Genomic DNA, 26,134 nt, shown 5'->3' on the forward strand with positions numbered 1-26,134 from the left:
CTACCCCTTTAATTGTTTTTAAACCTTTTATTTATTGATTTTAGAGAGAGAGGGAAACACTGATTTGTTGTTCCACTTATGTGTGCCTTCATTGGTTGATTTCTTGTATGTGCCCTGACTGGGGAGAGGATCGAACCTACCGCCTCGGCGTATCGGATGGCGCTCTCACCAACCGAGCTCCCCTTTGATCAGCAAAGGAGATTTCAAATACGGACCACTGGGGGCCATCAAGTGCAGCTGTTCTCGGCCAGCGTGGCCGCTGCCTGCACTGGGCTCCAAGTGCTCCCAGACCACCTGGACCACCTTAAATTGCTTTGCTGAAGTTTTCATAAGGAACCTCAGACTGGCTTTCAAAAGATTCTATTTCTTGTTTTCCCAAGGTGAGAAACATACTTCCTATAATTTGGGCAAATTTCTAAGTTCCTGGGCCCAGTAGGAAGTGACCTTCCTGAAGACCTTTAGGGTCCAGAATCCACAGAACTGCAGGTTTTTGTGGGCACTGATGCCAGAAGCCAGCCCAAGTCCCATCAGAGTGGCCCATTACACCTGTGTCACAAGCAGCCCCAACAGTATGACAGTCCCCTGGCCTGGGGTTCATCACCAATTTCTGGGTAAACCTTGGTAAAGGAATGACAGACTCCTAGTGAACCCACAAAAATGTCAACATTGCCAGGTAAAGTAAGGACACTGTCAGTAAGGGTCAGATTAGCAGGGTCAGGAGATGATTCAGTGAGAATCAGCTGTCATTTAAAAAGGTCACATTTCAGCCCTGGCTGGTGTGGCTCAGTGGATTGAGCACCGGCCTGCAAACCAAAGGGCTGCTCGTTTGATTCCCAGTCAGGGCACATGCCTAGGATGCATAACAGGCAATTACACATTGGTGTTTCTCTCTTTTTCCCTCCCTTCCCCTCTAAAAATAAATAAAACGTTTTTTAAAAAAGGTTGCATTTCAGTTTATAAAGAGTCTAGTAAATTGATATGGATTACAGATGGATTTTTAAAGTTTTAAAATTTATTTTACGTTTTGAGAGGGAATCATCAATGTGTGGTTGCCTCTCATGCGCCCCCTACTGGAGACCTGGCCCACAACCAACGCATGTGCCCTGACTGGGAATTGAACCAGCAACCCTTTGGTTTGCAGGCCAGCGCTCAATCCACTGAGCCACCAGCCAGGCCTATTTAATTTAATTTATTTATTTTATCCTCACCCAAGGACTTTTTTTTTCTTCATTGCTTTTAGAGAGAGAGGAAGGGATGGGGAGAGAGTGAGAAACATTGACTAATTGCCTTGACTTATGCGCCCAGACCGGAGGATTGAACCACAACCTGGGGGTGTGCCCTGACTGGGAATCAGACCAGCAACAATTCGCTTTGCAGGACGATGCTCCACTCCAACCAACTGAGCCACACCAGTCAAGGCACTACCTGACATTTTTTACATGGAAGAGAAAGACAATGAATGTTACACCTGATTTATAAATATGGGTGGATGATTTTTACGTTCACTAAAAATTACGGAAACTTTCATTGAAAAGACAATGCCATACAACATGAAATAACCCTAAGGCATCACATCTAAGACCCAAGAGTATACAGAAAGTATCAGTGAGGTGATCGACTGGGTCAGGAGTGGAGGCGAGAGAGACCACCAATTTGTGTGGGGCTTCATGGGGAGTCATGTGTGGCTGGTTGAAAACTCAGACCGAGAAGGCGCTGGATTCAAACTGGAGAAGTCAGGGTGGGCTGAGCTAACACCAGAAGAACACGATTTGTTTGGCAGCCGACCTGTGCCCCTGTTGGCAGAGACGGCAGGCCTGGGACAGCAGGAGGATGACTCAACAGACAGACTACATGAGTTTAGTGGAGAAACCGGCAGATCTCCAGGGACTTGCCATGGAGCCTGTGACTTCTGAAATGAGCGCCTCTGCTGGCTGCACCCCTTATGCTAACCACCTATGAACAAGCCTGATTAATGCGGTTCCCCCAACCTTTCCCAGGGGAAAGGACAAGCCTCTGGGAAAGCCCACACTCCCCAAGACCCCCTGGGAGAAACTGGAGCCCTCTGCATGGGTGGGATTCTGCAGCCGCTCTGGGAAACTGTCGGGCAGGGTTTGAAATGTTCAGCACAGCGTCACCGCGTGACTGGGCTCTTCCACGGGGAGGCGAAAGAGAAACTTCCGCCACACAGACACGGCACAAAGCCCTGGCCCTGTGGAGCTCTGGGAAACCACGCTTGGGGTAGACAGGAGGCCAGCAGGGGATGCCCTCCCTCAGCCAGCCGATTTCGGCTGGTCAGTGTCAACCCAGCCAAAAGAACTCTTAATCACGCCCCTCTTGGAAGATGCTGGGACTCCATCCTCATCTCGCTGGTGTCTGACCCAAGGCTGTCGAGGGCGTGACCAGCTGCTGGTGGCCTTTCCAGGGACTGGCTTTTAGACTTGGCACTCCTCCCTTGTCAGCCACAGCCTTCTGAGCAGGGGTGTCCACAGAATGACTCTCCACAGGGATTACCACGGGGTGGCCTGCCAGGAACCCCTTCTGTCCGCTTCCTCAGTGACCTTGGTCTCCACTGCCAGTACAGAGATCGAAGTCTCAAGGTCGGTCTACAGCTTGTCTCATCAAATCTCAGTGCTTCCCCTGGACCCCTTGGAGACCACACTGGGGCCAGCTCGGGGTGGTGCCGCTGAGGAAGGTCCTGCCTGTGTAGTGCTTGGCCTGGCTGGGGTCAGGGGCCCCGGAGACTCTCCTTTGCAGGTGGGGCAGATCAAGAACTAATCCTGCTAGGAGCCGGAGGTGCAGGATAGGAGGGGGGGGTCACAGGGAGTGTAATGTGGGGGTCACCATGAGAAGATACTGTCCCCCAGGCAAGAGAAGATGGAGCAGAGCCCTGCACCCACATGCTCCAAGTCAGTGCCTGGGCTGCAAGAGGCCCAAGTGACCCCAGGGCAGTGGGCAGCAGGCTCCCGGAGACCAGTGTGCATGGCCAGGGCAGCAGATAAGGGAATCGCTGATGGTCAGTACCCTTGCTCTGGCCAAGGACCCCGCTGCCCCCACTCTACTATTTCAGGAAGACTGGGAGGCCCCTTTGAATTCCGTGGCAGGGAAGGAGCCCCTTTAAGGGACCATTGTCCCATGACCCCAGGTCAGGTAGTGGGGCTCTGAGCAGATGCAAATGAGGGGACTAGACCATTCTGTCACCCAGGGGCCATTACAGCTCCAAGCACATCAATACCTACACCTGTTGGAGGCTCTGGGCTGAGAAGCGCTGGCCTGGTAAAGTGAAGACCCCACCTCAGTCCCTTACCAAGACCCCGGCCCCTGTGCTCACTGCTCAATCCCAGCTGAGTTGGCCAGACCTGGGATCAGAGGCTGCCTGGGCCTGCCCTCTGGGGACAATGTGCTGCCTTAGGTCCTGCTTGGGCCACGGACTCCCTCCAGTCTCCAAGTGCCCTGGCCCAGAGACCGAGAGGATCTCTGGGCAGAGCTGGGAGCCCCAGAGCAGCTGCCACCTACTGCCAGCTGGAGGTTCGGGTACCCTAACAGGCCCTGCAGGCAGGGCCCAGCTCTGGGGGGCCTGGCATGGTGGGCCGTCCTGCCTCCCTGGCCACCTGCCTGGGTAGCCACAGGAGGGAAGGGCGTGCCGGGAGGCCTCGGGACTCACTGTGCCTGTCTTCTTCCCCCCGGGTGTTCTGAGTCTTGTTTCCTACGGGGCATCGACAGGAAGGCACTGCAGACTTCAAAGGGCAGTGGTTTCCTCCAACCCCCACTTCCAGCCCCAGGGTGACTGGTGGTGTGGGGGGTGCATGCTGATGAGAGGTGTGGGGAGGGTGCACCCAGGGCCATGCCACCCACCCTACCTTGTCCTTCTCCCTGTATCTTCACTCACCACCTAAGCCCCCACCCCCGTATCAAGCAGCCAGGCCAGGTGGCCCCATCCCCATCCCCAGGGGGCTAGCCCTGCTGGTGGCCTCCTCTCCTCAGGGCCGAGCTGTGTGAGCCACCTGGGTGCCCACCCCCACCTGATGCCTGCTGGAGCCCCAGACCAGAGGCTCCGGTGGTCAAGGTGTGCAGGCCTTTCCCTTGAGTCCTTCCCACCCGTTCTGTTGGTCCTGCCAAGGGGGGTAGGGTTGAAGAGGAATGACAGGGAGGAAAAGGCCCCCACACAGGCCGAGTCAAGGACCCAATCACGGGAAGGAGCTGGGCGGCAGGGACAGCGGCACTCAATTCCCGCTTCTTTGGGGCCTCGTCTGCCCTGCCCCACTGCAGTCCCCACCCACACACCCCTCCAGCCCAGCCTGGGTGCATTCCTGTCTGCACTGGAAAGCCACCCAGTCCAGGGCAGGTCGTGGCTGGCACAGACACGCACCCCCCCACCCCAATCCCGCTCCCCACAGACGCCTGTCCCAGGGTGGCATGTGCTGCTCGGGAAGGAGGCAACTGAATAAAGGGTTTGCGGTCTACGTGAGTTTCATTGTGGAAAAAGCCAGAAACCGGAGGCTGGTGGTTCAGGGAAGGAGTCAACGCCCTTGAGAAGAAAGGTCCCAAGTCTGGCTGGAACCTCACTCTGTAGTCCAAGTGCCACTCACCGAGCCCCTCCTGTGCCTGGAGGCGGCAGCCAAGTCCTGGCGCAATCCCCAGAGAGCAGCGGGGGAGCAGACCACGCCAAGGTCACAAAGTGGGGATAGCCTGCCCTGCCTGTCGACTGTGCCTGGCTGGCTGGGCCCACCACAGGCCCGGAGGGGACTTAGCTGGAGGTGCCGGATGGGCTGCCACTGGGTGGACACCATGCTGCCTCTGACCGCCCAAGCCTGTGTGGGCCCTTGGCCCAGAAGCTGGCCTTTGCCCTCCCTCTGGGAAGTTCTCAGGGGGTGGGTGGGGGGTGGGTCCGAGAAGCAATGGTCAGGGCTGGGGGGCAGGCAGGAGGCCTGGGTTCAGAGGGCATAACCCCAGGAACCACAAGAACAGTGTAGGGGTGAGGGTTGCTGAGGTTCCCAGGACCCCCATTTGCACAAGAGAAGGGACTCCTGGGATAAACGTGCTTTACTGCGCAACGCCAACACCAGACGGGGGCCCAGCACCAGGCCTATCCATGGCCCCAGTGGGGACCTGGCTTGGGCCAGAAGTGCCAGGGCCCCCTGTGGAGTGTGCTGGTGCCCCTGCATAGGAAGGGCCTCCCTGGACAGCGGCCAGTCCGCCTGAAGACAGGTGGGGTGGAGTGAAGTCCCCACCTGCCCAGGTTTAGGGTCCACAGAGATCCACACAGTCTTTCCCACTGCGGAACAGGCGGTAGATGCTGGTGAGAGGGAACATGGCGACCGCACCAAGCAGGGAGCCCACCTGGATGGCCACACCAGCTGCCAGCAGTGCCGGCTGGCCACCCGCATGCAGCAGGGAGCTGGCAGCCACCTTCACGTATGAGAACAGCCCCAGACACAGCACCCACGACAGCACCTGGCGGGCAAACACAGCAGCAGGCTGAGCATGGGGTGCCTCTGGCTCCATGGCAAACTCCCTCCACCACCTTGCTTGCTTCAGTGTCCCCAGTGTACTTACCACGAGCACCATCCCTGCAGGAGTGCCCATGAGGGGTGGGCAGGGGCTCAGGACTGCTAGCACCATTAGGTAGGTCCCAAAGAGCATGCCCAGCAGAGAGAGACTGCCCAACCCTGCCAGAGACCTGCCGAGGGAAAGCAGAAACTCAGGGTTGGCTGTTCTGGGACCGGGTCCCCATCCCTAAGTCCCAGCCCAAGTGGCTTCAGGCCCCTGTGCACCTGCACAGCACGCCCATAGCCAGGAAGCAGGCGAGGGGGTTGGCGGCACTGCCCAGAACCACGGCCAGGTGGTAGGCCAGGCGCCCATAGGGCAGGCAGGAGAAGCTCTGCACAGCAGGCAACACGCCATTGGTCAGTGCGTTGGTGATGGCCAGCATGCCCAGCAGGCAGGCGCTGCGGGCAGAGAGCAGCCGATGGGCCTCTGGGTCTGGGCCAGGGGTGCTGGCTGCCACCTGGAAAGGTGGCTCCTGCAGTGGTGAGGCCTCCTCCTCGTCCTCCGCCACTCCTGGGGGTCCCACCCGCAGGCCAGGCCCTGGGCCCTCTGTGGGTGAGGACGGTGGTAACGGCAACAGCAGCAAGAGACCCTGGAAGGCGGTGGCCGAAGTGACCAGGAGGGCAGCAAGTATCCAGAAGAAGGTGCTGGCGGGAAAACGCTCTGGGAAGCTGTGTGGAGGCCCAGGGGTGCCGTTGGTGGGGGCTGGTGGGCACTCCAGGCGGCCCACGCCCTGTGCTAGGGCCAGCACGCAGGGCAGCAGGGCACTCAGGCCCTGACCCAGAAAGAAGGACTGCAGGAAGGGTGGTGGCAGGTGGCTCAGGAAGGGCAGGAAAGTGACGTTCGAGGCACAGCAGGCCAGCGCCAGCAGCAAGGTCAGTGTCAGGAAGGCCACGGAGTGGTCCTGCCCTGCCACTGGTGCCACCTGCTGCCACAGAGGTGCTAGCAGCGCGGTGCCCACCACACTCAACACCTGCACCACCTGGATGGGGGCCTGCTCGCCCTTGCCCGGGGCCAGCCGTCTCCACAGGGTCACTGCCAGCAGGCCCAGGTTCCCCAGTGCCACGAGCACAGAGAGGTAGGAGGGGAGGCTCCAACCTGCAGGGAAGGGAGGAGGCCACCTCAGAGGCTAAGGGACAAAGCTGCAGCGGCCCACCCTCCTTTGCCCGGCACTTTCACTCACCCTCAGGGAGGTCTTTCACCACCACGGGCAGCTCCACCCAGATCCCGTTAATGGCAGCCCAGGAGCCCATGCCGAAGAGGGCTACCAACAGGTGGGTCAACACCAGACGGCCCAGCGGGGGTGCTGCCATTCAGCCAAGGCTGGAACCCTCAGGACAGGGCTGGGTTCCCACCTAGGTCCAAAGAAGGTGCTTCCACTTCTGGAAACGGAAGAGCGTTTCTAGACTGAAGGAAACAGACGCGCAGGCGGAAGCACAAGGAAGAGAGGTAGGAGTCAGGGGAAGGCCAGACAACCAAGACTGGGGAAGGACGGGGTAGGGAGGAGGGGCCAAAATACACGACGTAGTACCTGTCTCCAGTGTCAGGACCGCGACACAACAAGGTAAAGTAGAAGCTGGGTCCAAACTGCCACGGCGGCCCCCAAAGAAGGATGGTAATAGGGAAGCTGACTTCGGGTCTGAACTGCGTAGACTACCACCAGCCTCACCCCAAAACAGACACGGGGACAATGACTCCGTGACAGGGGCACCCCTCAGGCGCCACGCGGGCCTCTGTGTTTCCTGCGCCCACCTGGGAGTCCGGAGCTTTGGCGAGATCCAGGAGGCGGGAGCCCGGTGGGGCTCTGAAGGGGTGTAACCGAGGCGAGAACCACCCTCGCAGCGTCAGATGGGCGGTGGAGAGCAGCCCAGGGCGCCGGAGTCCCCGCACCTCCGGTGCAGCGCCCGAGTGCTTCCCGGGTTAGAGGCCGGCCGGCAGGCCACGCGGCGAGGGCGCCGCCTCCGGCCCAGGATCGTGGCTCCAGCCCAGAGCCAGCGAATCCGAGGGATGTGGTCGAAACACAGAAAGGACTCTCACTCACAGGCCGGGACACTTAAAATCCACCGCCGGAAGTCCCGTGCCCGGAAGCGGGTGCTGAGTCTGCTGGGAAGGGGCCAGCCCCGCCCCTTCCGCCCCACAGGGTGAGGCTCTTGGCTATGGATTCCCGTGTGGCGCGGCGGGCCCGGCGCCGAGTCCGGGGCGCGCCGCCGGCAGGGGTGCGGGCCCGTTCGGCCGAGGACTGGTGGTGGGATCGGCTGGCGCCGAGAGGCTCCGGGTACCACCTGCTGCAGTCGGACAGCATGCTGCTGGTGCTGCCCGGCGCGGGGCCCGCCCGCGCCCGCGCGCACAGGCGCGCCGCCCGCCGCGCTCAGCGGCTGCGGTTGCCTGGGTGCCGAGCCACGGCGGCCAAGGCCAGGCCCAAGTCCGCCCCCGCACCTGCTGCCGCTCCTGCACCAGCGCCGGAGCAAGGGCCAGACCCGGGCTGGGGCGACCGCATTCCTTTGGAAATCCTGCTGCAGATTTTCGGGTTGCTGGTGGCGGCCGATGGGCCCATGCCCTTCCTCGGCAGGTACCCCGGGCGCATCGAGCGCAGCGGCCTGGCTCTGACCGACCTGTTGCGACCCAGCGGGTGGCAGAGGCGGGGACGTCTGAGCGTGAGCGCGTACACACGCGTGCCAGAGAGCACAGTCTCTCCGCGAGTCCATTTGGAGCCCCCGGCGCCCGACTTTGAGCTGAAATGTCCTCAGCTTTGTAAGAGCTGCGGCGTCCGGTGGGGTGGCATCTACCACAAAAGACCGTGCCCTTCAGCAGAGCTTTTCTTCCAGGGCTGCACGCGTGTGCCGCCGCTGGCACGAGGCCGCCTCCCAGCCTGCTCTCTGGCACACCGTCACCCTGTCGCCGCCACTGGCTGGCCGCCATACCAAAGGGGGGGCCAAGGCTGAGAAGAAGCTCCTTGCTTCCCTGGAGTGGTTTATGCCCAATCGGTGAGGCGTCCCCTCTTTTCCTTATCCCCGTACTGCACCTGTGTTATGTGGAAAGTCCCTGCCCCTTCTTGCACCAAGGTGATGGATGGGTGAGGAGGACCCAGAAGAAGAGACAGCGTGGGGACACTGCAGGATTGCTTCTGCTATTCTGCAGGTTCTCGCAGCTCCAGAGGCTGACCCTCATCCATTGGAAGTCCCAGGTACATGCTGTGTTGAAGGTGAGTACCTGCGGCTTCCTTTGCATGTCAGCTGTCACGTTCCGGGGTTGTCCATTATGTCCAGGGACTAGGTCAGGCCCCACAGGGCCCAACCCTATCCTATGGGGATACCTGCCTGGTTCTCCTTTTTTGTTGTCTCCTCCATCAGGGAGACGCTAGAAGTAGGAGCCCCAGGTGGGCCTGGCATGGACAGAAAGGTCAGAGCTGAGGCAATAGAGTGGCACCAGCCCCTGGTTTCTTTCCTTGTCACCACAGACTGCCCTCCCCCAATTCCACTGGACCTTTGTCTTCAACAGCTTGTAAGCGAGTCCTGTCCTCGGCTAACCTTCCTCAAGCTTTCCGACTGCCATGGTGTGACTCCTAACACTCTGACTGTGCTAGCCGGGGCCTGCCCTCAGCTCCACAGCCTGGACATACAGCATTCCACGGTGAGCCCTGCGTTCCCAGGGGCCCCGAGGAAGCCCAAGCCAAGGTGACAGGTAACCCTGTGCTGGGTCCCCAGGTGGAGTCCACGGCCGTGGTGAGCTTCTTGGAGGCGGTGGGGCCCCGAATGCGCAAGCTGTGGCTGACCTGCAGCCCCCAGACCACAGCCATCTTGGGTGCACTGCTGGTAGGTTGGTGACAGGCAGGAGCAGAGCGGGTGCTGAACCAGGACTGCCAGGCCACCGACCCGCTTCACCCCCACCTCTGCAGAGCAGCTGTTGCCCCCAGCTCCAGCTCCTGGAGGTGAGCACGGGCATCAACCGAAACAACACTCCCCTTCAGCTGCCTGTGGAGGCCCTGCAGAGAGCCTGCCCCCAGCTGCAGGTACCTGACACCCCGCCTCTCCCCCCTGTCACCCCTCTCCCAACCTGCAGCCTGGGCCTTACTCCCAGGTGCTGCGGCTGCTGAATCTGGTGTGGCTGCCCAAACCTTCTGGGCGAGTGGCGACTCCTGGCCCGGGCTTCCCCAGCCTCGAGGAGCTCTGCCTCGCTGGCCCCACCTGCAACTTTGTGGGAGACGAGGCTCTGGGACGCCTGCTGCATGGCTCCCCTAATCTGCGCCTTCTGGATCTCCGAGGCTGTGCCCGAATCACACCTGCTGGCCTGCGTGACCTGCCGTGTCGGGGTCAGTGCTCCCTGGGTGGTGGCAGGGCAGGTGTGACGTGAGGACCCTGGCCCACCCACAGCTCACCCCCACTCCTCTCATCTCCAGAGCTGGAGCAGCTTTATCTGGGCCTGTATGGCATGTCAGACCGGCTGACTCTAGCCAAGGAGGGCAGCCCCCTGTTGACCCAGAAGTGGGCCCACACTCTGCGGGAACTGGACTTGAGTGGCCAGGGCTTCAGCGAGAAGGACTTGGAGGAGGCCCTAGGTGCCTTCTCAGGCGCCCCTGGGGGCTCACAGCCAGCCCTGTGCTCCCTCAACCTCAGGGGCACTCGGGTTACACCAAGCACGGTCAGGTCAGCACCCCCTCCTCCGGTCCCTTGGAGCCAGCGTGGCACGCTCCCCATTCTGCCTGACTTGCCAGTTCCAGGGGTCCAAAAGGGGAACACATACTGGCCAAGCCTCTGCTTGGGGTCAGCCTAGGGGACACCAAGGGGACTGGAACTGGGCCTTGGTGGCTAGGGTGGCAGAACCAGCTGTGGCTCATGGGTAGAGGGGGCTCCCTAGCCTGGCTCAGCCCTGCTGGGGCCTGGGTCTCCTGGGGGCCGGTGGCTCACCCCCATGGCCTACCCTGCCCCATAGCTCTGTGATCAGCAGCTGCCCGGGCCTGCGGTTCCTCAACTTGGAGTCCTGCCGCTGCCTCCCTCGGGGCCTGAAGCGAGCCTACCAGGGCCCAGAGGACGTCCAGCGGTGCCTGGAGCAGCTGCTTACCAGCCCCCCCTCCCCCAGCTAGACAGCCTGGCCCTATACACTTCCCCAGTTTTGGATGTTGGAACATTTTGTTACAATAAACATTTTTAAGAACTCTGTGTGGTCTTTGGGGTTGGAGCGAGAGGACAGGGCTCATACCTGAGGGAGACACTTAGAGCTAGGGTTGGCCTGGAGCCTGTGCTGTTTTGGGGGGGTGACCCCCAGGGCTCACTGCTGGGCTGGATTCCTGGGTTCAGTGCACGTGCATCCGCCCTCGGGGACACCTCAGTGAAATGTCTCTGGTTGTGTGTGAGGCTCCGGCCTGGGCAGAGGTAGTGATGGAGGGGGGAGGGCCCTGCTCAGCCATGGGTTTTTGTCAGGTGCACCTGTCTACAGATTTCTGTACACCTTAGGGCTGAGGTGTCCAACCACCCCATTCTTCAGTTAAGGATTTTAACCAGGCTCTACAGGGGGCCTTCCATGGGTGGGGCAGGACCAGCAGGGAAGTGAATGCCCACTGTAGTGACCTGGCCAGAGGACCCTCCTGAGAAGGGGTAATCAATAGTATGGACCCTTCTAGAACCCACTACCTCAAGCTTCTAGAACGCGAGCCGCCGCCCAGTCTGGACTGCCACCACCTGGTGTCGCTCTGCTCCCCTGCCAGTTGCCTGCGAGCTCCGGCTCCTTCCTGGATCGCAGCCCTGGAAACTTTCTTCCAGGTACAAGTGCAACTGTGGGCAGTGGGTGGTGCCGATGCCCCGCCCAGCTGACGCCCTGTGCCTGATCCAGGCCCAGGCCCCCAAGAGCTGGATCAGCGGCCTTTCCAGGACTTCCCTCGGAAAACGCTTCCAGCTCTGGAACCTCGGACTCTTTTGCAACGAGCGCCACCTGGCTAAGCGCCTCAAGAGCAACAGCTTCTACCCTTTCACCGAGCTGCAGCCCAACGGTGCGCGCGTCTGGGCGGGGCCACGATGCAGGGGTGGGGCCTGGGACTGAGCCGGGCGGGGACGGCAGGTGCGTGGTGTCTGAGGCGGAGCCCTGGTGCTGCCACTCCTGCGAAGAGCAGGGGCTGACTGTCCTCATGCGTCCGGCCGCGCTGCCGCAGTCTTCGTGCTGGAGTACTACCTGGACACTCTGTGGAAGGGGACGCTGCTCTTTGTTGTCTGCCTCTTCCTGGTCAGCTTCGGCCTGGTGAACCAGGTCTGAGCTCCAGGGCCCGCCTCCCCTCACCTCCTCCCACCACCCCCGGGGGCCAGAACAGCAGCTGAGATGTTCCCCGCGGCGCCCACAGGTGCAGAAGCAGGAGACCTGGGTCTTCCCTGCGTACGGCGTGGGCGTGGGCCTGTGGATCATGATCTCCTCACTGCCGCGCCGCCGCCTGGTGCTGAACCATGAGCTCGGCATGTACAGCTTCTCCATCCAGGGCCACACTGTGTTTCAGGGCCCCTTGCACTTGCTCTACGTGCGCCTGGCACTCAGCTCTGACGGTGACGCACGCAGGGACGGGCGCGGGGAGTGCGTGGGAGGGAAGGGGGCGGGCAAGCCAGAGCTGCGCAGTCCCTTGGAGCCCGCGGACCCCACCCCTCCCCCAAGTTTCCGCCCCCTCCCACGCCCCCCAGGCTGAGCTACCTGCCCTCCGCTAGCTTACGGAAGGTGCTTCTTCCAACTGGTTCTGTGCGGCCACAAGCTGGAGCCGCTGGTGCTGGTGCAGCTATCCGATCGCTACGAGGTGGGTCCGGCCCTAGCCCGTCCTGGGCCCAGACAGGCCCTCCCTCTCTTCCTCGGCACAGTGTGACGTTGACCACTGCTTAGGTCTTAGGACGGGGCCATTTCGCAGGCAGTCCTGGCCTGGCCTTTGTGCTGGAGCCAATGGTGGAGCGGGCGCTGCTGGGGCTGACCAGCAAGCCTGGCGGTGCGGTCTGGAGAGGGAAGGGGACGCCTTGCGAGGCGTGGCGGTGGTGGGGCCTCTTCTGTCCCAGTGAGAACTGACCGCCACACGCTCCCCCAGCAAATAGAATTCCTGGGCCGTCACATCGCCCGGAAGCTCAACATTAACTACTTCGACTGCCTGACTACGTCCTACCGGCACGTGGTCCGCCACTGGCCGCTGGGGGCCGCCTTCAGCCCTGGCATCGTGCAGCGCAAGACAGCAGCCTGCGACAAGAGCTGCCAGTCGGACCTGAACCTGGACGTGTGACGCTGTGGCCTGGCCTGCCCTGTACGCCTTCCCTCATCGTGGGACTGCACGCTCCCTTCCTCTGCAGTTTCTCTTGCAGCCCCGCCCCACCGCTGGCCTCCTCTCAGTAAAGCTGCTGTTTAGTCCCAGTGGTCTCCTCTCCAGGTGTGGGGAAGGCTCTCTCCAGAGTCTCCTCCTAGCACCCCCTTCCCAGGGCCTCCAGGCTGCTGTCAGGGAGTCCGGGCTTAGCGGTGGGGGCAGTGGTGGGAGCAAGGCTGAGGAGCACCGGGATTCCAGGAGGTGGGACCCATCATCAGAGAGCGGTGGGGTGTGAACTGCTATGCCCCCTCAGACAGCAGCACCACCGAGCCAGTCCTGCCCGGCCTCAAGCACTGACCAGTCAGCAGAATCCCGGAGTCCAAATCTGACGGGTCCGTCTGGGTCAGGGGCCTGTTCCTGGTCCACTCAGCAGTGGGACTGGGAACAGCCACAGGTCCAAGCCCTGTGTCTGGAGGTGTGTCTTGGACTAGACAGCCCCGAAGTCCCTGTGGCAGAGCCCTAGGCCAGGGCTCACCTCTGGCTGCGGGGAGACCCTCGTGTCTGCTGGAACCCCAGTGCGTGTCCCCTTATCCAGTGGGTGTTCCTGCCCCCTGTGGCAGCAGAGAAGGCAGTGAGCCATGGGGACCCAGGAGGCGTGCCTGGTTTTCCTGGCCACACTGTCCCTCGTGGCCCTGCTGGTGAACCAGGTCTCGGTGCCCTCTGTCAACTGAGTGCCCCTGGGACCAGAACCAGCTGCATAATCTGCAGGGCCCCATGCAGAGTGAAAATGCGGAGCCCCTTGTTAAAAAGTGAAGAATTTCCATGATGTGACGCCACAGCGTTAAGCCACAGGCCTTTATGAGCTTAGGGCTTTGTGCAGCTGCTGAGGTCACCTGCCCCTAGAGCTGGCCCTGCCCAGAACCATGGCTCAGGGTGGACTTGCAGTCCCCAGGCTGTCATCCACTGGCACCCCTACCTGGGGCAGGGTCCAGGGGCTAACTGCATTTGGCCGTCCCAGGCCCAGGACTCCTGCCCCTCGGAAGATGGGGCCCAAGAGTGGCAGTGGCCAGTTTTTACCAAGGGACGGGCTCAAGAGGGTGGGCAGAGCCTGGCACTGAAAGTGTAGGGACTGTGTGGTGGGGGAGGTGAGGAGTGTGGGGTGTGGGCCATGTGGCTAGGCTGGCTGGGTGATGCCCTGTGGCCAGACTCACAGTGCCCAGGCTTCCTGTCAGCTTTGGACGGGGGTGAGAAGAGCATGCCAGCTCATCTGACTCTGGGAGGCTGCTCAGAGGGGTGTGCGAGGCTTCAGGTTGGGGACTCGGTCTCATCCAGGCACGCAAAGTCCCTGCCCTCCTCAAGGTGGTGATTGATCTAGGGCTGGGGGGGGGACAGCGTACAGACCGAAGAACCTCTCTACTGCCAAGGGGAGGGGTCCCTCTAGTAAGGGGCGAGGCCAGGCCTCCCTGAGGATGCCACATTGACTCATACAAGGGGCTGGGGGTCCCGTGGAGCCCTGGGCAGAGGGCCTGACACAAGACTGAGCTGGACGTGCTGAAGAAGCTACAGGGAGATGGTGGCCTGGTCTGAAAGGAGAGGACGGGAAGGCAGGAGGCTTCGTGAAAACCAGTGGAGAGTTGTGAGCAGAGGTGCACTAGGATCCTGGAGGGAGTGGAAAGGGTGAGCTGCGGTTTGAGGCCGTAGCAGGCTGGGTCTGCTGGCAGGCAGGGTGCAGGCAGAAAGGGGAAGAACTTGGGGTGAATCTAGGGCTTCTGGCCTGGGCACAGGGGTTGGGGTCGGGGGAGGAGAGACCCCAGGGGAGGTTCAGCACACCGGTTGAAAATCACTGGAATAGAGTATGGAAAAGGAAGAACAGTGATTTCACAGAAGAAACTCCTGGCAGACACCACCTTCACCGAGCGACCGAGGTCAGCGTCAGCAGTGGGGAGTCACGTGGGTGGACCCTCTGCTGCGATGCAATGACCATCTCGCCTCTGAGGTCTCCTTTGCACACCCAGAGCCTCAGCCGATCGCCAGCTAATCAGACAGACCCCAACTGAGCACATTCTGCAGAACGGACCAGTACTCCTCACAAGGGTCAAGGCCATGAAAAAGAAGCAGAAACTGCCATCGAGCACACAAGGCTAAGGGGGCTGCCTGAGCGCAGTCTGGTGCCTGGACGGCCACACGCTGGTGTCCTTCCGTCGTCCTCTCCCGGCCTCTGTGCTGTCTGGGTATGCATTTTCTCCTGCGGTGGTTATAAATCACACATATGTTGTTTGTTTATCTGCTGGTTACTAAACCCATTCACAGAAAGCCAGGAGGAAGAGAATGGAAAGCAGAGAGCATTTGGGAGATTCTGAATGAAGAGGTTTAAGGATTCGTCACTGAATAAAGAAAATGTTCTTAATGGGAAAGTAAAGGGTTTGGGGAAGATGAGAAGGGGGCAGCCCACACCTGACTTTGTTATTGTTTATTTAATCAGTTGAGTATTTTTTATTTGTTTTTAAAGATTTTATTTATTTTTAGAGGGGAAGGGAGGGAGGAAGACAGGGAGAGAAACATCGATCAGTTGCCTCCCTCATGCCCCCAACTGGGGAGCTGGCCCACAACCAAGCATGTGCCCTGACCAGGAACCAGACCAGTGACCCTTTGGTTCACAGGCCAGCGCTCAATCCACGGAGCCACACCAGCCAGGGCAGCTGAGAACCTTTTAATAACAAGAAACAGTCTTTACATGTACCCACTGTCTTATAATTTCTGTACTTTTCATTTCTGGAGACCTAGATTTTCGTCAGGGTCACTTCCGTTAGGATTTCCTGTGGTGCAGGTCCCCAGGTGGCGAGCTCTTACAGCTTCTGCATGTCTGGAAAGTCCATGCCACTTGTGTTTCTGAAAAACATTTTCCCTGGGCGTAGGGTTCTAGGTAAGTGGCGCTTTATTTACTGATTTGAGAGAGAGAGAGAGAGACATCAGTTTTGCTGTTCCACTGACCCATGCGCTCATTGGCTGACTCTTGCATTCAGTCTCCCTGACCGGGGGTCACACCTGCAACCTTGGCACATCAGGATGACACCCGAACCAGCTGAGCTACCTGGCCAGGGCCTCTGACTGGCTGCTTTTAATATTTCCCTTTACCATTGATTAGAATGTAGCCTCGTGTGGTTTTCTTCCTATAATGTGTGGTTGGGGGGTGTTGACCTTCTTGGGTCCGTAAGTTTATCATTTCCATTAAATCTGAAAAAATTTTGGCCACCATTTCTACCAGTACTTTTTCCAGTCCCTCCTCCCTTTCTGGACTCCACTGCATGTGTCTCAGGCCCCTTGAGCCTGTGCCACAGCTCACTGAGACTCTGTCCTGTTCTTCCCCCACTGGGTTTTACTTTGGGTCATTTTTATTGTAGGTCTTCAATTCTACTCATCTGCAGACTCTAATGTATTGATTCCTTCTTGTGTGTATTTTTTAAATTCAGGCATTGCAATTTTCATTTCTAGAAATTCAGCTTGGGTCTTTTTGATACCTTCCATGTCTCTTCCTAACATCTTCAGTCCTGCCCTGGCCGGGTGGCTCAGTCAGCTGGCGCATTGTCCCATGCACCAAAAGGTTGCATGTCGGGTTCCCAGTGAGGGCACATACCTAGGGTGTGGGTTCCGTCCCTGGTCAGGGAGCGTAGGAGAGGCAACCTATCAATGTTTCTCTCTCACATCGATGTCTCTCTCTCTCTCCTTCCCTCCCTCTTTCTCTCTCCCTTCCTCTCTCTCTAAAATCAATAAACATATCCTCAGGTGAGGATTTTTTAAAAAAAAGACATTTTCAGTCTTTCCTCCAGCCCCCAGAACTGGGATGGAGTCCCAAGCATGGTGATGCCCTTGTCTACGAGTTCTATCACCTGTGCCAATTCTGGCTCAGCTCTGACTGTTGACTTCGCTCCTCATTTTGCGCAGTGTTTCCCGGGCTCTGTGAGCGCCTGGTGATCTCACACTGGTGGCCAGACGTGAACTGCACATTGTTGTGGTCCAGAGGGTGGTGTCTTCCTGCGAACGACCCTGATGTTGACTCTGCAGCACAGCTCAGTGGAAATCCTGTGAGCCCAGCCCTGGCTGGTGGGGCTCAGTGGTTGAGTGCCAGCCTTCGAATCAGAGTCGCCTGTTCAATTCCCGGCCTAGGGCACATGCTTGGGTTGTGGGCCAGGTCCCCAGTGGGGGGCGCTCGAGAGGCAACCACACATTGATGTTTCTCTCCCTCTCTTCCTCTCTCCCTCCCCCTCTCTAAAATATAAATAAATAAAATCTTTTAAAAATAAAAAAATATATATATATTTAAAATTATTTTAGCCCTGGCTGGTGTGGCTCGGTAGATTGAGCACTAGTCTGTGAACCAAATGGTCGCCGGTTTGATTCCTGGTAGGGGCACATGCCTGGGTTGCAGGCTGGGTCCCATGTGGGGGGCACATGAGAGGCAGCCACACATTGATGTTTCTCTCCCTCACTTCTTCCTCTCTCTCTAAAAATGAATAAATAAAGTTTTTAAAAATTTTTTAAAAAGAAAGAAATCATGTGATCCCTTCAGGCCTTGCTTCTAATCTTGGTTGGGGGGTCTCACAGTGGGGTTTTGTTTAGGGTTGGTTTTCCCCTTGGTGGAGAAAACCCTTCTAAGTGTCCAACATGATACCTGTGGATTACGAGGTTCCCCACTCTGTGTGAGCTCCAGGGGCTGTTCCTTCTCATCCTCTCAGGTGTTCTTTCCCTAGACTGCAGAACACTCCTCAAACACCCACACCTCTGTGGCCAAGGGCTCCCAGCCACACACTCCACAGTTCGCTTGTCCCCACACTCTGGAGGCTCAGCAGCCTTCCACTGCCTCTCCTCCTGCTTTCCCCATCCCAACTGTCACCTACCTGGGCCGCTCTTCATTCTGATTAGCTTCTTGTCCTGGGCTTGACGGTGAGCTGCAGCAATTCTTTCACCCTGAGCTGCAGGTGGGGAGGGGCTGCAGGGCCCTGAGTCCCATTTCACGGGTGGGAAATGGGGGTTGAGCCAGCAGCAGCAGGTCAGGGGCCACAACAGTGCACCCAGGGCACCAACATGCTTCCAGGAAGGAAAGACACCCCATCCCCCATTCTGCAGTAGAAGAGAAGGCTGGGGCTGTTGAGGTGCCAGGGAGCCAAGGTCCTGTTCTGGCAGCCAGGGAGGGAGATGTCCAGGAGTGGGCCCTCTAGGCTGGCCTGGGCTGGGCTGGGGCCCCCTAGGGCTGGGGGGGAGGGGTTGGAAGGTGACGACAGGGCCCATGGTGGGCACATACAGGCCTCCTGGTCCTGCTGGGGCAGGTGCTGGGGGCACAACACTTGGAGTCTGCCTTAAAGCCTAGCCTTTCAGTGACAGGGGCCCTGTTCAGGACTGGGGGTGGCACACCCAGAAGCAGAGGGAGGCAGTGGGGCATTGAACGGACATCCCTCCAGTCCCACGTGGAAGAGGGGCTGGGCCCGGCCATGCTTGGGTCCCCAAGGCTCAAGAACTGGTTCTGCTGAGGGGCACAGTGGAGTTGCCTGGGGACCCCAGTCTCCTCTTCTGCAATGAAGCCCCTCACACATCTCCATCTCTCAGAAAGAGAGATGCAGGATGGCCCCAGGGGAGGAGGGCTGAAACTTGCCATAGGCATGAGAGTCACCAACTGTCCTTTCTCAACCTCTCCTAGCTGGACCCCAGGACCGGGGCACAAGGACCTCAGGATGGGGAGGAGTGTCAAGGCGAGGAGGCCAAGTAATTGAGCCGGGCACATGTGCGCTGCGCGCCCAGGAGGCTTCCGACCGATGGCCAAAGCCTGGGCCCAGCTGCCCCTCCCTGCCGTGGGCCCCAAGGGGTTGTGAGCTCTACCAAGGAGAAAGAGCAAGGGCCATCCGAATGGTCCCCTCGGGAACACGGGGCGGCGGGGCACATGTGTCAGGGCTCTTTCGAGAGGACTGGGGGCCAAGGGGCTGGGGAAATTGACAGAGAGGCAGGGACATGGACAGTGAGCGGGTCCGGACAACTAGGGAACAGTGAAGGGCGATGGAGGAAAGAGGTGAAGACGAGGGACAAAGGTCAGGGCCTGAGCGACAGGGTGACGGGAACTAACGGAGGGGACGGAGATGTGGTCGGGGAGCAGCAATGGGGCAGATTGTTTGGGGGGAGGAAGGGAGCGCGAGGTGAGGGGCTGAGCCTGGCACGTGCCGCCAGCACCTGGAGGGTTCGTCCGGTAATTAGGCCTCGGTCCAGATGGGCCCCCAGTCCCGCAATCAAAATGCTAATTGGCCCCGAGCCTCCGGCTGCGCCTCGGCGGAGCCCCCCTGGGAGGGAACAAGGACCAGTGGCTCGATGGATGAGGATCCCAGTACCCGCCCCCACTCCGGACCTCGCCGGCTGCGGCTCTGCGATAAGGGGGCGGCTGCGCTCCACCCCGCCCCTCGGGAGCGACTGCCACGCAAGATGAATATTCCGCCGCTGCCACGGCCGGGGCCGCTGGCCACAAAGCAGGCCAGTGGGCTCCGCCGTGTCCCCGCGCCGGGCTGGCTCGCACCCACCCTCTCACGACTCTTGGGTGGAGGTGCGGGGGGGCAGCCGTGCGCAGTGCAGGCTGCACCCGGGCGCTGAGCTCAGCAATCTCCGAACGCCCCCACACGCGCGCCCCCGATGTGGCCGGCCGCCGCGCGCCCCCGGCCGGTGTTCGCGGGCCCCGCACAAGGTCACCGTGTGCAGCGACGGGTGCGCGCGCACCCCGGCCTTGCCCGAGCTCCCGGCTCGGCGGCGCCCGGAGCCACCTCTGCGACCTTGGCGCCCGGCGACCGCAGGCCGCAGGACGGCGCACCCCGACGGCGGAGACTCGAGCCGGCCGGCGGGGGCGGGAGAAGGGACAATGGCGGCTCCGAGCCCTAATAAGGGACATATGTCCCCGCGTGCTGCCATTGTGCAGCTCGGAAACGGCCCCCCCAGCCCCGCACCCTCGCGCCCAGCCATTGGCTGCAGGGCCTGACGTCATGGGGGCTGCAATCTCGGGGTGGGCGGCCGCGGGCAGGGTTATCCTGCCGGTTACCAGGCCGCGGGGTGGGGGTGGGGGCTGCAGCCGCGCGGAAGGGCGGAATGCCACCAAAACAGCCGAATTTCTGGAGCAGGGGCATGGCAGCCCCTGTTCCGCTCCGCGCCCCGCTTGCCGGGTCGCTGCCGCGCTTGGCATCTGCCCCTTGGGAGAGGCGGGCGGGAGCAGCCTCGCCCGCGGGCACGGGGTCAGCCCGGGTGACCGAGGGGCAGGGAGACACTGCGGCACAGGGCGCGCGCGGAGCCTGCTCACTGCGCCCCCGCCCGCCCCGCCCGCCCCTGCGGGTCCCTGCGCGTCCCTGGCCTTCGCCCCGAAAGTGGACAGGCGGGCGGGACCAGCTGAGGTCGCCCTGCGTTCCTTCCCGAAAGATCCCAAGTCCGGGGCTCGTGGGTCCCCGGCCGGTTGCCACCTCTCCCCCAACCCCCGACAATGCCACCGGTGGCGGGCTGCCGTTCCCGGAGCTGCGCGGGGGAACCACCAAATGCGGGGGCCGCGGCATCCCCAGGACCCTTCCCAGGAGACCCCCGCCGGGCCCGGCCCAGCGCAGCCATTTCCGCCGCCCCACCGCCCGCCCCCTCCCGCAGCTCCGGGGCTTTAAAAGCCGGAGGCTGGGCCGGGCCGTAGGCAGAGGCGGCCGCGGGCGCAGGAGGCCGGGCCCCGGAGCTGTCCGAGCGCCGAGCCCCGCCCCCGGAGCCCCCCGTCTCTCCCTCCCTCTCTCCCTGGGCCCGCCCTCCCCGCGCACCCCTCCCCCCGAGGACCCCCGCCCCCCGCCCGCCGCCGCCGCCGCCGCCGCCGCTCGCTCAGGCTGCAGAACAATAAAGCGAGCCTCCCTGAGACCCCCGCCGAGGACCCCCCGCCCGGCGGCAGAGCCCCCGCGGTCCGCCCCTCGCCGCCCGCGCCGGCAGAGCGCGCCCGGTCGCTGGCCGAGGTGCTGGCCCGGCCGGCGCTGGCCGCGGTGCTGAAGCTGCCGCCGCTGCCGCCGCGGCCGTGTTCGCCGGGCCCGGCGCCGCCACCCCCGGGGACATGGGGGGTCGCTGACTGAGGCTCCGCCGCGGCGGCGGGGGGGAGGGGAAGGGGGCCGCGGAGCCGGGCCAGCCCTGCACCCACCCGCAGCCACTGGGCCCGGGACGGAGCCGCTCCCCCCTCCCGCCCCCCCAGCCTCCTCCCCCGCCTGTCCAGGGGCGGCACTGCGGGCTGGGAAGCCGGGACCAGAGGAGGGAAGGAAGGAAGGAAGGAAGAAAGGAAGGAAGGAAGGAAGGAAGGAGGAAAGGAAGGAAGGAAGAGAAGAGACAAGAGGCGAAAGGACAAGAGTGGAGAAGAGGGAGGAAGGAAGGAGCAGAGGAGGAAGCGCAAGCAGACGGAGAGGAAGGCACTCCTGCGGCAGCATCCAAAGGCCGGAGTGGGGACCCGTGCTACCTCCCGCCGCTCCTCGGATGGTGACGGGGCCTCCCCGCGGCTGCAGCCCCCCCCGCGCCCCGGCTCCGCAGGCCCGCAGCGCCGGAGCCCCGCAGGAATCATGCCCAGATCCTTCCTGGTCAAGAAGGTCAAACTTGACACGTTCTCCTCGGCAGACCTCGAGAGCTCCTACGGGCGCGCCCGCAGCGACCTCGGCGTGCGACTGCACGAGAAAGGTGCGAGCCGGGCTGAGGCTGGGGGCGGCGTGGGGCCCTGGGCAAGCTGGAAGGAGTGTTGGGTGGAGGGGGCAGGGGCCCCAGGCAACAGACCCTGGGGAAGCGGACCAGCAGGAGGCGGTGGCTGAAACCAGACTGTGGAGTGGACGAAGATGGGGGTGGGGAGAGGCGAAAGCAGAGTCAGACCAGAACTGGCTGGGCAGCGAAAGTATCAGCACTGGAGAGAGGGGCAGAACCGGAGGTGCCTGCAGGCCCACACTGACCCAAACTGTGACCCCTGCAGCAGGGACCCCGGCTGATGTGACAGGGCCTCCTGCTGCATGCAGACCCACACCCAGAAACCGGGGCCTGTCTCGGCACCCTCTTCTCTTCCCGAGACTGCTTGCCAGGGCCAGCAGGGGAAGGTGTGAGCTCCAGGGAGCAGGCATGGGGTCCGGTGGGGGCCGCCCACCTGTCAGGCTGAAGACACCAGCAGAGGCAGCGGCAGGATCCTCCCTGAAGCCAGGGTCAGGAAGAAGGATGTGGGCAGGGGAGGTCCAGAGTGCTGGAGGCAGGGGGAAGCTCTTTGTGTGCGGGTACCCAAGTTCAAGGACAACTGTTAGCATGCAGGCAAGGGTGCCGGGAGTGCCAGCAACATAGGGTGGCAGAACCAGTGTGACCTGCGGCAGGAGCCTGTGTGTGTGCCTGTGTGCGCCCATGTGACTGCGTGTGGCCATGTGACTGCACTTGTGTGTGACCCTGTATGAGTGTGTGCCTGCCTGTGTGCCACTACATGGGGCCATGTGACTGAGGCCACTGTGCACCCATGTGACTGCTAACCCTGGCTGAGAGTGTGTCCGGGTGGCTGCAGGTGTTCCTGGGCCAGCGTGCGGCCCACCCTGGGAGGGGTCTCCAGGGTTGGTGGTCGCTGCATGTGGCCCTGAAGAGGCCAGAGTCTGCCCCGTGTTGAGTGTGCGTTTTGTGACTGAGGCTGTGAGACCCACCTTGTGCCTTGAGAACAACTGCAGTTACCAGCATGAGCGATGCTGCTGGCCTGCGTCTTGTCGCTGTGCAGGTGTCCCTTGGTGGATGCCCTGGCACTCGCCCTGGTGGCCTGGCCTGTCTCGGGAAGGCCCCCACAGGGGTTAGGGCCTGGGAGAAAGGGCAATGTGGAACAAGGTGGGACCCAAGGGTGCAGAGTGACCCAAGGAAGTGCAGGGAGCAGCAGAATGGAAGGAGAGAGACAGGTCTGGAGCCAGAAGGGGTCAAGTCCAGTGAGGGAGATGAGAGGCTGGGGCCAAGGAGGGGTCCAGGGCCTGCGGGAGGAACGCGTCTCCAGGGCTCCTTGTGGGACCTAGAGGACCAGAGAGGGGCAGCATCGAGGCTGGGGGCGGGGACCCAGGGGGAGAGCCGGTGGGAGCCCTGAGAGGCGCTAGTGGTGGGTCCCTGGGCAGCAGCCCCTGGCTTTGTGCGCTGCGGTCTGCAGTGTGTTGCATAATCGGAGAAAACTGCTGAAGTGGGGAGAACCCGAGGGGGAGGGGAAGGGGAAGGAGGGCGAGGGAAGCGCCGCCCCTCCCCCCTGACCTTGAGGCTCTGCTGAAGGGGGGCAGCCGCACCGCAGACGCGCGCCTCTTCCTCCCCCTGCGAGGGTGGGGCCGGCGGGAGGCGGGGGCGGAGCCCGCTGGACCGAGTCTCATCTCTCCTCTCCTCTCTTCCCCTCCCTGCCACCTTCATCCTCCTGCCCCGCGGCCCCTCGGCCCCTTCCCCTTTGTCCTCCTCCCGCTCCCTTCTTTCTGGACCCCGGTGTCTCCCGCCGCCCGCCTGTGTGTGTCTCGCCCGCCGCCTGGTTCCCTTCCCGCTGTCTGCCTGTCTGTCCGCTCGGACCTCAGGATACCTCAACGACTACGCGGGTCCTGCCTCCGTCTACGATGGCGACACCGAGGCGGCCTTGCTTAAAGGGCCGTCCCCGGAGCCCATGTACGCTGCGGCGGTGCGGGGGGAGTTGGGCCCGGCAGCCGTGGGCTCGGCGCCGCCGCCCACCCCGCGCCCGGAGCTGGCCACGGCGGCGGGCGGCTACATCAACGGTGACGCGGCCGTCAGCGAGGGCTACGCGGCTGACGCCTTCTTCATCACCGACGGGCGCTCTCGCCGCAAGGCCACCAATGCCAACGCCGCCGCCGCCCCCTCCACGGCCTCCGATGGCGACGGTGGAGGCGGGGCTGTGGCAGGTGCGCGCGCCGTGGGGTCCAGCGGCCGGGCTAGCACACTCGCAGGGGTGGGCACCGAGGCCCGCGCGGGGCCCGGGGCCAGCGGCGCAGGGGGCCGGCACGCCTGCGGCGAGTGCGGGAAAACGTACGCCACGTCGTCGAACCTGAGCCGCCACAAGCAGACGCACCGCAGCCTGGACAGTCAGCTGGCGCGGCGCTGCCCGACGTGCGGCAAGGTGTACGTGTCCATGCCGGCCATGGCCATGCACCTGCTCACGCACGACCTGCGCCACAAGTGCGGCGTGTGCGGCAAGGCCTTCTCCAGGCCCTGGCTGCTGCAGGGCCACATGCGCTCCCACACTGGCGAGAAGCCCTTCGGCTGCGCGCACTGCGGCAAGGCCTTCGCTGACCGCTCCAACCTGCGCGCGCACATGCAGACGCACTCAGCCTTCAAGCACTTCCAGTGCAAGCGCTGCAAGAAGAGCTTCGCGCTCAAGTCCTATCTCAACAAGCACTACGAGTCGGCCTGCTTCAAGGGCGGCGCCGGCGGCAGTGGCCCCGCGGCCCCCGCGCCGCAGCTGAGCCCAGTGCAGGCTTAGGGCGGCGCCTCAGTCAGCTGGGTCGGCTCTCAGCAATATGGGCCCCCAGGGAAGTTTCCGCCGGCGCTCGGGTGGAGGGGCGGGAGGGTGGGCCCCTCCTCACAGCAATAGGGGGAGGGGCCCCGCCCCGCCCGACAGGGGCCTCTCCGGCCCCTTCAAGCAATAGGGTCCCGAGGGGAGACCCACCCCGAGCTCCCTCCCTTCCCCTTCAGGGTGCCCCAGGCTTTTTCCCAGCAATAGGGTCGAGGAGACCCGGAACCGAACCTCATCTCCGAGTTAGGTTTCTGAAGACGGGGGTGGGGTGAGGTAGGGAGCGCCCCCTTCTCCCTCCTCTGCGCCCCTGGATCTTGTCGCAGAGACTCAGGTCTTCCCCACCCCGTCCCACGCCTTCCAGGGCCGGGCCTGCAGCCTAGACGTCCAGGGAGCCGGTCCCTCCCCAGCAACAGGCCCGGAAGGAGCAGGGGCGCGGCCTGCAGAGGCATCCCTACTCCTCAGTCTTCGCTGAGCCCCGGAGTGTTAGACGCGCTGGGGACGGGGAGGGAGGAGGACAGCGGCACCCTTTTCCCTCGGATTCCTTCTGGGGCCTCAGTCCGAGCCGCTCTCCTACCCTCGCCTCGCATCCTCTGCCAAATCGAATTCTTCCAGCCCAGCTTCCCGGGCTCTGTCCTCCATAACGAATATAATGACGCATATCGAATCGCATGGACTTATCCGACCTCCTCCGACCCCCCGCTCCCGCCCAGCCCCGGGGCTCCCTCCCTCGTACCCGGGCATTCCGTGTTGGAGGACGGATTCCTGGGGCCCGGCAGGCAGGCCCGGGCACGGCCCTCTACACACCTCTCTGTGTTCGCTTCGCGGGTAAAGCCCCCTGGGGGGGCTGCGGATGCGTCGGGTTTCTTTCTTTCTGTACTTGTACGTTTTATTTATGAACAGATTGCACTCGGGTCAGGGAAGGGGCGCTGACGCCCCATCCTTCCCACCGACGCCCGGGGCTTGGGATGTCCAGGATCATTTTCCCCGCCCCTGCACCCCGCCACCACCTGGGCCCCACCTCCTGGGAGCCTCAGGCCCCGCCTCTCAGAGGCTGGCCCCTCCCTCGAGCTCCTCCCCACTCTGTTGCCAACTTTCGCCCGTCTATGCCAAAGCCTCGGCGGCGACTCCGCCCCAAGGGCCCGCCCCATTGGCCGCCGCCTTTGTGACGTCACTGCATGCAGCCCCAACCTTCCTCCTGTCCCTTCCCGGGGCTGCCCGTTCCCTCCCCCTCTTAGTTAGTCCGAAGCTGACTATAGAGCAATAATGCGCACTGCATGCGAAGCTGCCGCCGCCTCTAGAGTTACTGAGAATCAGGTATCCCCCTGCCCTACCCACACCCCATAGGCCCCTAGATCAGGGACGCTGCGCGGGGCCGGACGCGCAGACTTTCTTCCCCCTCCTACTCCCGCCCCGCCCCGCCCCCCCCCCCACGGTAGAACCCGGCGGTGTAATGGTTCCAGGGGCGGGGGGTGGGGGATGGTTGCCCCCTAGACCCCTCCTTCAGTTGTCCATCACCCATTGACCGTTCATTGGGTACCTACTATGTGCCAGGCCCACTACTGAGCCTGCCAGGGCCGCGGCAACCTGCGGGGGGGCGTGCATATTCTGATGGGGGCACAGTGCTCTTGGGTGCACCAGGGAGAGTGGCAGATGCAGACAGAGGCCGGAGCCCTAGACCCAAACCCGTGCTCCACCCTCTCCACACCGGGGACAGTGCTGGGCCTGGCGTTCTCAGTTCGGTGGCAAACACCCAGAGCCCCAGAGCCCAGCGCCACCAAGGCCGCCCATACCCACCCCAGTACTTCCATGCTCTGGCTACC

At 62.2% G+C, this 26,134-nt stretch overlaps 4 protein-coding genes across 10 annotated transcripts; 3 read left to right on the forward strand and 1 right to left on the reverse strand.

The window, feature by feature from the left end:
• Nucleotides 1-5,022: 5,022 nt before the first annotated feature.
• Nucleotides 5,023-7,435, reverse strand: SLC52A2 (solute carrier family 52 member 2). 3 transcript variants are annotated; one of them, XM_053930141.1, is made up of 6 exons: nucleotides 7,297-7,435; nucleotides 7,076-7,131; nucleotides 6,728-6,926; nucleotides 5,772-6,642; nucleotides 5,554-5,677; nucleotides 5,023-5,451 (listed from the first exon to the last, which is right to left on the reverse strand). In XM_053930141.1, exons 3-6 carry the CDS (start codon nucleotides 6,855-6,857, stop codon nucleotides 5,239-5,241), a joined length of 1,338 nt encoding a protein of 445 aa, XP_053786116.1. In that variant the 5' UTR covers nucleotides 6,858-6,926; nucleotides 7,076-7,131; nucleotides 7,297-7,435; the 3' UTR covers nucleotides 5,023-5,238. The 3 variants fall into 3 exon arrangements, with proteins under 3 accessions (XP_053786116.1, XP_053786115.1, XP_053786114.1); XM_053930140.1 differs by having other exon boundaries at nucleotides 6,728-6,951; XM_053930139.2 differs by having other exon boundaries at nucleotides 7,076-7,407.
• Nucleotides 7,436-7,551: 116 nt separating this feature from the next.
• Nucleotides 7,552-10,695, forward strand: FBXL6 (F-box and leucine rich repeat protein 6). 5 transcript variants are annotated; one of them, XM_053930126.1, is made up of 9 exons: nucleotides 7,552-7,685; nucleotides 8,370-8,528; nucleotides 8,683-8,746; nucleotides 9,043-9,174; nucleotides 9,249-9,356; nucleotides 9,440-9,553; nucleotides 9,622-9,853; nucleotides 9,941-10,187; nucleotides 10,474-10,695. In XM_053930126.1, the coding sequence occupies exons 1-9, from the start codon at nucleotides 7,552-7,554 to the stop codon at nucleotides 10,622-10,624; spliced, it is 1,341 nt and encodes a 446-aa protein (XP_053786101.1). In that variant the 3' UTR covers nucleotides 10,625-10,695. The 5 variants fall into 5 exon arrangements, with proteins under 5 accessions (XP_053786101.1, XP_053786099.1, XP_053786100.1 ...); XM_053930124.2 differs by having other exon boundaries at nucleotides 7,571-8,113; nucleotides 9,440-9,472; nucleotides 9,604-9,853; XM_053930125.2 differs by having other exon boundaries at nucleotides 7,571-8,113; nucleotides 9,440-9,472.
• A 639-nt stretch (nucleotides 10,696-11,334) lies between these two features.
• On the forward strand, nucleotides 11,335-12,897 carry TMEM249 (transmembrane protein 249). Its single transcript, XM_024572361.3, has 5 exons — nucleotides 11,335-11,527; nucleotides 11,687-11,781; nucleotides 11,873-12,068; nucleotides 12,225-12,310; nucleotides 12,590-12,897. The coding sequence occupies exons 1-5, from the start codon at nucleotides 11,335-11,337 to the stop codon at nucleotides 12,776-12,778; spliced, it is 759 nt and encodes a 252-aa protein (XP_024428129.1). The 3' UTR covers nucleotides 12,779-12,897.
• Nucleotides 12,898-21,018: 8,121 nt separating this feature from the next.
• On the forward strand, nucleotides 21,019-24,398 carry SCRT1 (scratch family transcriptional repressor 1). Its single transcript, XM_053930152.1, has 2 exons — nucleotides 21,019-21,496; nucleotides 23,365-24,398. The coding sequence occupies exons 1-2, from the start codon at nucleotides 21,382-21,384 to the stop codon at nucleotides 24,279-24,281; spliced, it is 1,032 nt and encodes a 343-aa protein (XP_053786127.1). The 5' UTR covers nucleotides 21,019-21,381; the 3' UTR covers nucleotides 24,282-24,398.
• Nucleotides 24,399-26,134: the final 1,736 nt, after the last annotated feature.

Source organism: Desmodus rotundus, chromosome 8 (genome assembly GCF_022682495.2).
Source record: "Desmodus rotundus isolate HL8 chromosome 8, HLdesRot8A.1, whole genome shotgun sequence".
NCBI lineage: Eukaryota > Metazoa > Chordata > Mammalia > Chiroptera > Phyllostomidae > Desmodus > Desmodus rotundus.

Excerpts from the sequence above, each read along its gene's own strand:
- SLC52A2 (XM_053930141.1), bottom strand. The coding sequence starts at position 6,857 with ATGGCAGCACCCCCGCTGGGCCGTCTGGTGTTGACCCACCTGTTGGTA. Across the intron at positions 6,643-6,727 it reads GGTGAAAGACCTCCCTGAGG|GTTGGAGCCTCCCCTCCTAC; the intron begins GTGAGTGAAAGT and ends CCTTCCCTGCAG. Across the intron at positions 5,452-5,553 it reads CTGCAGGGATGGTGCTCGTG|GTGCTGTCGTGGGTGCTGTG; the intron begins GTAAGTACACTG and ends TTTGCCCGCCAG.
- FBXL6 (XM_024572445.4), top strand. The coding sequence starts at position 7,701 with ATGGATTCCCGTGTGGCGCGGCGGGCCCGGCGCCGAGTCCGGGGCGCG. Across the intron at positions 9,357-9,439 it reads CCATCTTGGGTGCACTGCTG|AGCAGCTGTTGCCCCCAGCT; the intron begins GTAGGTTGGTGA and ends CCACCTCTGCAG. Across the intron at positions 10,188-10,473 it reads GTTACACCAAGCACGGTCAG|CTCTGTGATCAGCAGCTGCC; the intron begins GTCAGCACCCCC and ends CCTGCCCCATAG.
- TMEM249 (XM_024572361.3), top strand. The coding sequence starts at position 11,335 with ATGCCCCGCCCAGCTGACGCCCTGTGCCTGATCCAGGCCCAGGCCCCC. Across the intron at positions 11,782-11,872 it reads GCTTCGGCCTGGTGAACCAG|GTGCAGAAGCAGGAGACCTG; the intron begins GTCTGAGCTCCA and ends CGGCGCCCACAG. Across the intron at positions 12,311-12,589 it reads AGCTATCCGATCGCTACGAG|CAAATAGAATTCCTGGGCCG; the intron begins GTGGGTCCGGCC and ends ACGCTCCCCCAG.
- SCRT1 (XM_053930152.1), top strand. The coding sequence starts at position 21,382 with ATGCCCAGATCCTTCCTGGTCAAGAAGGTCAAACTTGACACGTTCTCC. Across the intron at positions 21,497-23,364 it reads CGTGCGACTGCACGAGAAAG|GATACCTCAACGACTACGCG; the intron begins GTGCGAGCCGGG and ends CTCGGACCTCAG.